This window comes from Pantherophis guttatus, chromosome 10 (genome assembly GCF_059756535.1).
Source record: "Pantherophis guttatus breed Tessera chromosome 10, ASM5975653v1, whole genome shotgun sequence".
In the NCBI taxonomy this organism is placed as follows: domain Eukaryota; kingdom Metazoa; phylum Chordata; class Lepidosauria; order Squamata; family Colubridae; genus Pantherophis; species Pantherophis guttatus.
The window spans coordinates 957,926-970,560 of record NC_142072.1 but is presented as its reverse complement, the minus strand read 5'-3'; the positions used below and the strand labels follow the sequence as shown (position 1 = coordinate 970,560).

At 47.3% G+C, this 12,635-nt stretch overlaps 2 protein-coding genes across 5 annotated transcripts in view; one reads left to right on the top strand and one right to left on the bottom strand.

The window, feature by feature from the left end:
• SAMD4B (sterile alpha motif domain containing 4B) overlaps positions 1–2,028 on the bottom strand; it is a 20,119-nt gene extending 18,091 nt beyond the window's left edge. Inside the window, exon 1 of one of the 3 annotated variants that reach the window (XM_087876484.1) lies at positions 1,815–2,028. The gene's annotated coding sequence lies outside the window, so the exon portion shown is untranslated. The other 2 variants (XM_060693763.2, XM_034438197.3) reach the window with 2 other exon arrangements.
• Positions 1,837–12,635, top strand: GMFG (glia maturation factor gamma). 2 transcript variants are annotated; one of them, XM_060693761.2, is made up of 7 exons: positions 1,837–3,704; positions 4,931–5,027; positions 6,160–6,209; positions 9,950–10,001; positions 11,390–11,470; positions 11,982–12,055; positions 12,375–12,635. In XM_060693761.2, the coding sequence occupies exons 1-7, from the start codon at positions 3,702–3,704 to the stop codon at positions 12,444–12,446; spliced, it is 429 nt and encodes a 142-aa protein (XP_060549744.1). In that variant the 5' UTR covers positions 1,837–3,701; the 3' UTR covers positions 12,447–12,635. The 2 variants fall into 2 exon arrangements, with proteins under 2 accessions (XP_060549744.1, XP_060549745.1); XM_060693762.2 differs by having other exon boundaries at positions 2,182–3,704; positions 4,935–5,027.

Sequence of the window (12,635 nt, the reverse complement as noted above, 5' to 3'; positions counted from 1 at the left end):
TATTGGAAGACATCATGTCACTCCTAATCCTCAGCCAAGGGGTGCTCTTGAAGGTGAACCTGCGAACCTTCCCACTGTGAGCTGAAGTAACTACAGAACTGAAGAAACTTCTTCCGTGAGAAGTGAAACATTTTCAAGGGGAAAAAAACCAAGGAAGTCCAGTTGTTTTTGAAAAGGCACCTATGGGACAACCACAACCTGGATGATTGAGAATCTCCATAGACATTTAACTACAGGATAGTATTTCAGCTCCCAGAGAAGTATCCTGCGAGCAACAATCACGCAGAGCAAGCTAAGTGATAGAACAAAAAAGAAAAGCATCACAGGGCAACAAGGTGAGGCAACAATCAACATAAGGACGAAAACAATGAGGCAGCCCATAAGATGAATACAGGCAAATATTCCCTGTAAAAGAAGCCTAAAGGGAACATCTGAGTGAGTTTATAAGTTGTTTATGACACCATGGGGAAAAGTAGCCCTCGTTCCCTGGTGCGTGAAAGTCTTTGTGTCATAAATCTATATTTTAAACTTTTGGAAACTGCCAATGTTCCCAGATACATTTGTACCCCTGGAGTTTCCCCATCCTGGGTCCTCTTCCACCAAGGGGGTTCCCTACTGGAGGCAAAAGTGAGATGTTGGGCAGAAATGATCCCCAAACCACCTGTGGAGGGAGGCCTTCAACAGAAGCCTTGGAGACCTGGGAGAAAGGAAGGGAAAAAATTCCTTCCTTCCAGAAGGAGAGTTTATTTTAAAGGGGGCAAAAGCTGCAGACCCAGGAAAGCAGCTTCCTCCTTCTTGGGGGGCGGAAGAGCAACCCAGAGAGCAGGCAGCCCAGCAAACGGATCCACTTTCGTAGAAACTTTATTGTTTTAACTTTTATATGCCTAATACTTTCACGCGTTGAATCCTGGAATGGTTTTACACAGGCCGCCCAGAGTGCCTGGCTGGCTGGTGAGATGGGCGGCATATAAATTTAATAAATTAAATTTGGGAGGGGGGTCAGGGAGGGGTAGAGGCAGCCCTAGGGAGGAAGGGGTTTCGGGGCCAGGCAGACCCTGAGGACCCCCCTCAGCCGAGGAAGCGGCATCCTGGCAAGGGAAGGGGGGCCGGGCGAGGGTCCCCCTCCTCTCAGGGGGGCTTCGGTGCCCCAGAAACGCCGAAGGAGGATGGGGGGCGCGCCCACTTCGGGAGGGGGGGAGAAGAGGACTGTCCTCCCCCCAGCCCCCCCCAGAAGGGAAAGTGGGGGGTCTTCATAACAGCCAGGACCAGACCCCCCCCGCCCCACAACTGTCCAATTAAGAGGGGGGGCTTCGGCGTCTGGGAAGGGTCTCAAGTCCAGCGGCGCCGCTCCTTTCGCGCTGCGACGGGAGCCCCCCCCGCCCCCATGGCGTGGCTGGGGATGATGGGGCTGGGGTCGCGGGGGAAAGAGGCGGGGCACGCCGAGGCCCCCTCCCCGGGGGGCGGGGCCGCTGCCTAAAGACCCCCGGCGGGCGGGGGAGGGGAGGGGAGGGGAGGGGGCCGGGCCGGGTCCCCTCAGACTCGGCGCTTTCCCGCCGCCCCCTCCCCCCCGCCGCCGCCCCACTCACCGTCGCCGCGGCCCGCTCCGGCCCCACCGGGGAGGCCGAGTTCCACACACGCGCGCGCGCGCACGCCCGGAGACCCACGTACAGACATACATCCACGCGCGCGCGCCCCCACGCTCCCACACTCGCGCACGCTCACTCCCACACTCACACACGCAGGGCAGCTCCAGCCACCACACACTCCAGAGGGGGGCGCGCGACGTCACAACGCACGGCGACGTGGGGACGCACCCGGGACGACGACGATGACGGCACGCACGCACGCACGCCCTCACTTTACGCACGCACGCACGGGAGCGCGCGGCCTGCCCGGCCCCGTCCAACCAACCAATCCACCCACTCGCCCCGGTCGCCTAGTTACGTCGTTCACCCTGCCGTGCCCATTGGCTGGCGAGGCGCGAGGCTTTCCTTTAAACCCTCCTCCTCGTCCCCCTCCGCCCGCCAATCTTTCTCGTCCCCCGGACTCTCTTCCGCCAATCGCCGAAGTCGGTTGGCGCGGGGTGGAGTTTGCGCGGAGGGGCTCCCGGGCGGCCAATGAGCTGGCGGGAAATGGAGGCATGAGGCGGAGGTGGAGAGGGGCGTGGCCTGACAGCCTCACACCCCCAGCTTCCCGCCCAAATCTCGGTTCTCCCTCAGCGGCGGTGCGGGCCGGTGGGAGCGGCCTTGACCCCGCCTGGGCTCCTCCCGAAGGCGCCCCCTCCGCTCCCCTCACGGCCTTCGGCCTTCCCCTTGGCTGTTTGGCTGGGACACCCCAAACACGAATTAACCGAGCCTCTACTGAGGTGTTTGTGGCACGTCGCACTGCCCAGCCGTTAAATCCTCTTGCGGCCCAGCGCTGCGTTTGTCAAGCTCTGGGACTCTAAGATGAGTGGACTTCAAGTCCCAGAATCCCCCCGCCAGCATGGAACTCTGGGAGCTGAAATCTGCCCCCCCCCCCGCCTTAAATTTATACCCAGCAGGGTCAGTCTATTGTGTGAACCCAGCCATGCATGGCAGGGACAGAGCATCCCAGCCAACTGGGTTCGCTAGCTAAGCCTTCCGCCTGTGCTGCAATCCCGGGTTGTGTGTGTTGCACGTTGCTTTCTTCCCCCTCAAGATGGCCCTGCGTAGGTGGGGTTTGTAGGACTTCCTTCCTCAACCTCCCAATCTTGATTTCCCCCAAGGAATTAGGGATCACTTGGCTTGCTTTTCATTCAGCATGCTTATTTATTTACTTACTATGTACATGCACACAATTTTACATGCTGCCCATCTCACCTATAAGGTAGCTCCTATGTTATGGGAAACCAGCCAACTGTGGTTTATTTGGATAACTAGGGTTGAAGCTGACTATCTTTTAGCACCAGATATAGCAGATCCAATCTAGGTGACTTCCTTGCTACTTCTCAGCAGCTGGCCTTCTGTGATGCTTTGGATTCAGCTGATTGAGGATCCTGGGAACTAAATCTAAACTTGAGTTAAAGGGACCTACTTGATCTGACCCAGGTCTGTTGGATCCCTCTTAAAAACCTCACACATTTCTGAGCATTCTTTTGCTCAGACATATTAAAAAATAAGTAATTTTTAAAAAAGACTACAAAACAGCTGTACAACCTTGGCAACTTTAAGATGTGTGAATGCATGGCTGGCTGGGGAATTCTGGGAGTTGAAGTCCACTGGTCATAAAAAAACCACTTTCCCAACCTTTCTCTACTAGGTCAAACCAATTTGCTGTCCCTCTGGTGTCCTGGCTTGCTTGCTTGAGGGACTCACTTTGCTAAACTACTATTTGAAATGGAGCTGAGGACTGCAGCCTCATTCCTAGCCTTAATGTCTCCTTGCACCTTTGAAAAATACTCCCAAATACAGCAACGTAAGCTCCCACCTTGTGGTCTGGGTTGCTCTTCCTCTTTTGCAACTAAAAATGCAAACCTTTGGCGTTGCTCTATGCTCCACCCCATCATCAGCAATTACTTCCTCCCAATCTGTCTTTCCTTTGCATCTGTCTCTGTCTTTCCTTTGCATCTGTCGGAGGGTGTCCCGAGCTGAAGAGCAACACATCCTGCCCAGGGCAGAAAGCACCGAACTCGGAGCTGCAAGATTTCGACTGGAGATACGACTGGAGATCAGCAGGGCAGAATGGTTAGCTTAAACAATTCCTAATTCTGGGTGGGGCCCTTGCTTCCAATATTGGCTTAGCAGGCTTGGAAAAGTGGTCTTTTTTAAAATTTATTTTAGGGGTCACTTTGCCAAAAAGTCAGTTATTTTTTCAGATCTGAGGGAGGTTTTGGAGGAACTGTTTCTTGGCCATCTCTCAAAATGAAGCTTCAAGTGAAACAGTTATGGCCCCAGTGGAAGCTCATGTTGACGGTTGGTAGAAACTCACTTCCTCTGCTGTGGTGTGCTGGATTGGAAGATAAGCATTTCAAAACAAGGGCATTTTGGAATAACAGTTTAAGGTATAACCAAGATGCAGACTGCCTTGTGAAGATTTAAGCCTATTTAGTCCTGAAATGAAAAGCCGGAACCCCCTTTTCTCAGGTTTTCAAAATGCTGCTGGAAAAATTTAATTTAGGCTTAAAATGTCCTAGAAACCAGGTTGGCAGATGAGATTTAACTTGACCTCTGTAACCTTGCAATTTGTAATCAGTTCAAAACTTGTCTGTGTTTGTGGATGTTGCACCAACGATGCACACAGGCAACATGGTTTCTTCTGCCAAAGATCGGTCAGACCAACATTACAATAGCGAAGTGACAGAGGAGAGGTTGGGAGAAAAACTGTTACAAGTAGCCATATGCTGGTCTATGACCATTAATTAAGATTTGATGGATTGACTGTAGGCAAATGTCATTACATCTAGCAAACGGGTTCAGAATGAGGAGCACCAAAATTCAGGTGAAAAAGATGGGTTTTGTGAAGGATTGGTGTTAATGTTGTCGTTTTAAAAAATGAGGAACTGCAAAAGCAGAAAGGCATTAGAAAAATATCGCCTAGTTGCATATAATCCTTCAGTCTTGTGCAACCAGCTCGCCCACCCATCTGGAAATTGGAAATTTTAATATCAGTTTCAATTAAAGTTTATAGTTACTTCTAATCCTTTAGCTTTAGCAAAACGGACTATGATTTTAAGAAAGCAGGCCTGTTTGGCATATGTCATCTATTCCCATTTGGTGGTTGTTATTTTTTTACTGGATATGAGACTGAAATTTTTGAAAATATAGGCAAAAAAATGGGCTTTGCAGTATGTAATCAAAGAGGAAAGGAGGCCCATGTGTCCTTCAGGAAAATGAAATGAGACATGATAGACCTGAGTGGGAGATAAATCCTGGTTGCTCTTTCTTTTTCTTTTTCTTTTTTTTTTCTTTAGTCAGATTCTCTGGTTGTGTGTGATGTGGATCCAGCGCTCATCGAGAAACTAAAGAAATTTCGTTTCCAGAAGGAGACTAACAACACAGCTTTAATTAGTGAGTGGCTTCCTATGTGTTGCAAGTTAGTTTTTGGTCCCATGTTTTTTTTCCTTGGATACTCAAGCATTGAGACTTAGCACAATCACAGCTACTCCTCCATTTACAACCGTTCATTTAGTGAGCGTTCAAACTTACAACGGCACTGAAAAACGTGACCATTTTCAGCCGACTATTGCAGCATCACCAGGGTCACATGATCAGAATTCAGAGGCTTGGCAACTGGCATGTACTTGTGATGATTACTGTGTCCCAAAGTCACGTGATCCCCTTTTGTGACCTCCTGTCAAGCCAAATCAATGGGGAAGCCAGATTCGCTTAACAACTGTGTGACTACCTTAACAACTGCAGTGATTCAATTAACAACAGTGGCAAGAAAAGTCGTAAAATGGGACAAAACTCACTTAAGAAATGTTTCATTTAGCAGCATAAATTTTGGGCTCAGCTGTGGTCGTAAGTCGAGGACTATCTGTATTAGGGCAAAACAGTGTGCTTGGCCCATACTTTGCACAAATTTAGCACTAAGCAGCACTCATACCCTGATGCAGGGGTCTCCAGTCTTGGCAACTTTAAGACTTGTGGACTTCAACTCCCAGAAGTCCACAAGTCTTAAAGTTGCCACGGTTGGAGACCCTCGCTCTAATGCATTTCAAGACTTTGTGCTTCCCCAGTGATTATGCGTGTGTGTGCTCTGTGTGTGTGTTTATGCTTTTAATGAACTCATTGTACAACTTTGTGATTGTGGTTTTTTAACCCAAAAGGACAGCAGCTCCCTAGTTTGAAATGTTGTCAGCACTTCGTGCCCCTTATATTAAAGTGGTTTTGATGTTCATTGAACCTCTGCTGGCAGCTGCATAGGCAATCTAACATCCGTGAATTTGTCATCACTTTGAATAAAATGAAGGAGATATGAAAACAGCTCTTGGCTTTAGTCCTGCTTACTGTAGATTGCTTCAGCGCTATTAAAAAATTCAGGATTTCCATCTTAGTGCTCTGTGCCCACTCTTGTCTAGCAGCCATGCTGGAAGATTTGAGAAGGACAAGGAATGGGTGATAACAGAGACAGCGAGTTTTCTAGGAACCGGTGGAAGTGAAAAACTTGTTAATTGGTTTCTCCTCTCTCTGTCATCAGTGAAAGTTGACAAAGACAGACAGCTGGTGGTTCTGGAGGAGGAATTTCAGGTAGGCACAACTTTTATCTCATTTTTAAAACTAAGACGAGTACAGTATTAATAATAATAATAATAATAATAATAATAATAATAATTTTATTTATATATTTTTATTAAAGAAGCCCACCCATATTTTTAATTTACTTAAATAGCTGATCATAATGCCGATCTGTAAATTAAAACGGCATTTAGAAATAGAATGGAATGAAATAGAAATAGAATTCTTTATTGGCCAAGTGTAATTGGACACACAAGGAATTTGTCTCCAGTGCATAAGCTCACAGTCTACATATAAACACCAAGTAATAGGTCATAGGTCATAATCATAGTTACAATCATTAATCAAATGATTTAGAAGGATCAGAGAATTGTCTAGCGTGTGTTTGCTGCTAAACACATTTCAAAGATCAATTAAACTGCAGAGATGACTCATAATATACATTAAACCAGGGGTGTCCAACCTTGGCAACTTTAAGTCCTGTGGATTTCAACTCCCAGAATTCTGAATAAAGTCGGGGAATTCTGGGAGTTGAAATCCACAAGTCTTAAAGTTGCCAAATTGCCTGTAGTCCCAATCCAACCAAAACTGCAGAATGTTCTCCTTTATATCAAAAAAGATACAAATTTGCAGAATGAGAAGGGCTGCATCTCATGAATAGTTCTCTAGCTGCTTAAGTGTAGTTTCATATGCTAAAAATAAAAACTCAATTTTCTAAAGCTAGAAAAACAGAGAAATGTGTATTTTGTTATAATCAGAGGAGATTATAAAGGAGCTTTACCTTGGGGCGTAAAAATGAATCAGCTACATATGGATTAAGATAAATTACGAGCCAGCTTTTTTCCTTCTGCACAATGGAAAGGTAGCAAGGCTGTCAAATCCTAAATCATATCCAAGATGGAATACTTTTTCACAGGGGGCACTGCAATCAACAATGCTTTTTCGTTATTCTTTCATTTGCACTCATTCTTTCACATGTACATGCAAGTATATTGATATATGTGCAGGAATACGCATTCCATTTCCATTCCTCCTGATTTAAGTTCCCAACCTGTTCAGCCACTGTTTAAATCTGACTGAAGGCAACTTCATTTTTTCCTTCAAAAGCAACTCTTCCATTACACAGTCCAGCTTCCTGGATGTAAATTTTACTAGAAATTACTGGGCCGGACAAAAAGCAAATTGAATTTCAAATCAAATTTATTATCTCAGGGGAACAATGTGCTGATGGTATTGTTTGCCTTCCTATTTAATTCAGTATGTTTTACAATCTTCATGCATGTCAGCGAGATGTTCGTGATTTGATCTCTGGTTCACTGCTTTTTTGCAATGCACAAGGAGTCGGTGGGATTCTGCGGAAAGCTTCATTTTATCAGAATGCAAAATCATTTTAATGGTCCTGAGGGAATCCTGAAAGCAAAAAGTGGCGCTTAATAATATTAGAGGCAGGATGAGGCAGAAAATAGATGCTTCTAAATAGAATTAACCACTTAGATTATTCAGGGGAAGCAGGGAGTCAAGAACAATTACTTCCATCTTGTGGGATCCAAATATTAATTGATGTTCGATCTTGAGATTACCTCCTGTAATACAGGGAGTCCTCAACTTATGACCACAATGGAGCCCAAAAGTTTCATTGCTAAGCAAGAGAGTTGTTAAGTGAGTTTTGCCTCATTTTACAACCTTTGTTCCCACAGTTGTTAAGTGAATCACTTACTTGGGCTCCTATCCTCAAGTTGTCAGACTTTGGGAAGGTCTTGAGCTGTTCTCTGTTGCTGCCCTCCTCACCCTCCACTTCCAAGGCCCCCAAGGCCCATGGACACAGAGTTTATGATGGTGGCGGCTCAGTCTGGGTGGAGAAGGGCCGTTGGGGGCACCCTTATCAGAGTCTGCAAGCAACCTCTTCCCTTGAGGTGCTCCGATCAGTTTCAGGGTGCATCAGTTCTGCTGCCTTGGACAGGATATGGGCAGGGACCTTGAAAAAGGCGGCTGCTGCTCTCTTTAATCAGAACAGAGCTGGAAGGCACCTTGGAGGTCTTCTAGTCCAGCCCCCTGATCAAGCAGGAGACACTATACCATTTCAGGCAAGGGACTGTCCAGTCTCTTCTTAAAAGCCTCCAGTGATGGAGCGCCCACAACTTCTGGAGGCAACTTCTGTTCCACCAGTTAATTGTTCTCAGTGTTAGGAAGTTTCTCCTTAGTTTTAGGTTGCTTCTCTCCTTGATCAGTTTCCATTTGTTGCTTCTTGTCCTGCCTTCAGGTGGTTTGGAGAATAGGTGACCCCCTCTTCTCTCTGACAGCCCCTCAAATATGGAATATTGCTATCATGTCACCCCTAGTCCTTTTTTTCTCTAGATTTGTAGAGCCCTCTTTTTTTCATCATAATCAGCCACCGCTCTTTTCGGAGCTTAGGCAGCTCGAATGCAGTCAAACAAATGAAGAAAAGAACTTTCAGGCCCCTTTTTCACGACACCCGGCTCAGGGCAGGCAAGACAGAAACTTTATGATTTGATTGAGGTCGAGTCTGCAGAGCGAGAAACAGCCTCACCGCTGCTGCTACTGCTGCTGCTTCCTCCTCCTGCGCCCCCCCTCCCCTCCGCTGTTCTCAAGAGCTGCAAGCAACCATCAACATTTTATGGCCCATTTTATTCCACTATCTGGAGTGTCAAGAGGCTCTGCTAAGCCTTTAAACAACGTTGGCATTTTGATGTGAGACTCAGACTGATAACTCTCACCTGCCGAGACTTTTTCGCTGCTTTTAGCTTTTAGTCAGAGCAGCTCCCCTTGATGACTGGCTGAAAACCACTGTTTGGGTTGGAAGAACTAGACTGTACCTGCCATGAGGGTTTAGTGCAAGGAGGGGGGCCCATCTCTGAACTTTATGCACTCTGCTAGTGTATAATACCGTGTTTTTCTGAAAATACAACCTACCCCAAAAGTAAGCCCTAGCTTGATTCTTGCACATGCACCCAGTATAAGCCCTACCCCAAAATAAGCCCTAATTAAGAAAGACCCCGCCCACTCCAGGGTACACGGGTAAAAACTAAGCTAGGGTGGGATGGGAAGGGGGGAGCTGCCCTACTACTTACCTTCAGAGAGTTGCAGCCAGGCCTCGCACACCCTGACCTTGCTGGCCCATTTTGATCCAGAGCTCTCTTATTGGCTGCAGAGGCCTTCAGGAAAGCCTTGCTGGCCTTGCCGGCCACAGAAGAACTTCCTGAAAGGCCTCTGACAGTGAAAAGGAGGCTGGGGCCGATGTGCACAAGTGAGGTGAATCAGTGGATGACATCCCCCCCCCCTAGAATAAGACCTGGTGCCCTTTTTGGCAGCAAAAAAATAAAATAAAACAGGGTCTTATTTTCAGAGAAACAGGTAAAAACACAGAATCACAAGGCTGGAAGGGAGCTTGGAGGTTTTCTAGTCCAACCCCTGCTCAAGCAGGAGACCTTATGCCAGGGGTTCCCAACCATTGGGAGAGCATTCCCAGAATGCTTCAGCCAGCACAACATTTGTCTGAAATGTCTAGGGTTTCCTGCCTGAGCAGGGGGTTGGACCAGAAGACCTCCAAGGTCCCTCCTATTATTCTGTTATATGAAAACATTGCATGGCTTACATTTTGGAAATGCTTTCCCTGCTTCTAACCCCACAAACCCCTCTCCTTCCCATGAGAAATCTGAGAAATCTCGCCCCTAAATGTGCCATCCCCATTACTCTGAAGTCATGCCTCTTTTCTCCCCTCTTCTCATCCGCAGGACATCTCCCCCGAGCAGCTGAGTAATGAGCTACCTGAGCGCCAGCCCCGATATCCTGAATCTAGTCTCTGTATTTCGGCCTCTGTCCGTACCTGGAAGTTGCTCTGTGTTATTCTCCAGGACAGACAAGGGGAAGTCCTCCCTCACCTAAGGTGTAATTAATTCATGGAATTTGCTCTCAGGAGGTGGCAGAATCTGCAGGTTAATTAGCAGACTCTCGTCCAAGGATAATCACTATCAGGTTTAAAGGGTAGTTGATGGGGAAGGCCATTTCAGCGGACAAATATTTCCATCCTTGGTTTCTCAAGAACATCTGGCTGACCACCCAGAAAACGGGGTATAACTCAATAGACCTTGGATCTGACCGACAGCCTTCTTACTTAGCCTTCTGTTCTTCTTCATCTTCAGCCAACAATTTGGGGCTGTATAAATCTGGATGACCACACGATGACAGCTTTACAGGTAGTCGACTTACAGTAATTCATTTAGTGACTGTTCATTTAGTGACATTACTGAGAAAAGTGACTTATGACCGTTTTTTACGCTTATGACCCATTCCCTTGGTCATGAGATCAAAATTTGGACGCTTGGCAACGGGTTCATACTTATGACAGTCACAACATCCCGGGGGTCACGTTTTGCGACCTGAACGCAAAGTCAGTGGAGAAGCCAGATTCACTTAACAACCGTGTGATTAACTTAACAACTACAGGAATTCACTTAACAACTGGCAAGAAAGGTTGTAATATGGGGCAAAATTGACTTAGTAGCTGTCTGGCTTTGCAACAGAAATTTAGGGCTCAATTGGGGTCGTAAGTCGAGGACTACCTGTGTTGGAGTTTTCCCTATTTCTGTGCTGCTGTCTAGTGGTCACCCAGGAGCGTCCTGTCCAGATCTGTTTGACCTGTGTTACTCACTGCTGGACATGAGCGAACAGTGTCAGTTGTCCATCGTGTCACAAAACAAATTGCAACATAAACGGGCGAACTCCCTTCCGCTGGGCCTCAGCCATACATACATCCAAGCTGGCAGAAGACAGGAGTGGACAGCGTTGCCAAAGGCAGCGTTGCTGTCCGTGTAACAGGGAGAAAATTAAAGCGGCCATAAAGAGGTGAATAGTTCAAAGGAGAAACGGATCCTTCCCTCCTGAAGCTTTTGAGCAACGGGAAGAGAGTGTAGGTTAGGCTGCAAGGGAACGAAATGCCTTTTCCACCAGGAAGCCAGGCTGGGTATCTCAGGATTATTTTGAAAAGGTGGTGCAGGCGAGGTCAGATTGGTAAAGAAAGGAAGCCCTCCCAAAAAGGACCCCCCAGAATGGAACCATGAAAATCCTCCAGCCACAGGATGCAGTGGATCTCGGTAGACTTTCCAGGGTCCCTGTCCTCCTGGCTTGCTGTGAAATTCCCTGTTGTTTCCTTGACTGTCCATGTGTGTCCACATTTGTTGTCTACAGCTACAGATACACACACGATGATGGGCGCATCTCTTACCCACTTTGCTTCATCTTCTCCAGTCCAGCTGGTAAGATCCAGTCACCGCCTCAAGCAGGGTTCTTAAGGGGGAGCCGATTTATTTATTTATTTTAGCAAATTTATATTGCCGTCTGCTCACACATGGCAACTCACATGGTTTTTACGAGGTGGGCTTGACCCCTTATAGCAGGGGTCTCCAAACCTGGGAACTTTTAAGACTTGTGGACTTCAACTCCCAGAATTCCCCAGCCAGCATGCGCTGGAGGCTTTTAAGAAGAGGCTGGACAGAGATGATGTAGGGTCTCCTGCTTGAGCAACGGGTTGGACTAGTAGACCTCCAAGGTCCCTTCCAGCTCTGTTCTGATTGAGAGAATGCCATGGTCCAGCATCTGTGCGACTCAAGATTGTCCAGTCTGGGGGTGGGGAGATGCCTCTCTCTGGCTCAATCAATCCCATCTCCTTGAGTGCCCATGAATTATGCCACCCGTTGCAAGGCATTCTGACTCAGATAATGAATGCTAATTGCAAATAAACCGTGCTTCCCTCTTCCTTCCACCCAGGGTGCAAGCCGGAGCAGCAAATGATGTACGCTGGAAGCAAAAACAGGCTGGTACAGGCAGCTGAGCTCACAAAGGTATTTAATCCTGATTTTTTTTTTTTTTTCTGTTTACCATTCTGCCAATCCTTTTGACTCTTCCGGCTTGGGGGAATCTTTTTTTTTTTACCATCTCCTTCCTACGGCTGCTGATCCATAGAATATAATTACCAAGCTTTCGTCTTGCTGTTTTTTTGTTGCCGATCGCTACGTGTTCTCGGTGAGTCTCGGTGTTGAATTTATTTTCTCCTGCCTTGGATTTCAGTTTTGTAAAATGACCCATTTATATGTAGCGTGCAGCAGAGTCACATATCCCATGCTGAATTATTAACGTCGGCGGCAATTCTCTTTCTGTCAGGTCTTTGAGATCCGGTCCACAGAAGAGCTGACGGAGCAGTGGCTCAAAGAACGGCTGGCTTTTTTCCGTTAACCTGGGGTCACTCAGAGAAGACCAAGTTCTCACGTAACCCCTGGCCTCCACCAGAGCCTGCCCCTCCCCTCTCTCTAGAGACAGCAACACAGGATGTGCATAGCAGAAGCTGCCTCTTCATCACCGTCTTTGCCCCATCAGCTTTTTGCTGGTAGCTGAAATGTCTGAGAATAAAACTGGCTGATTCTA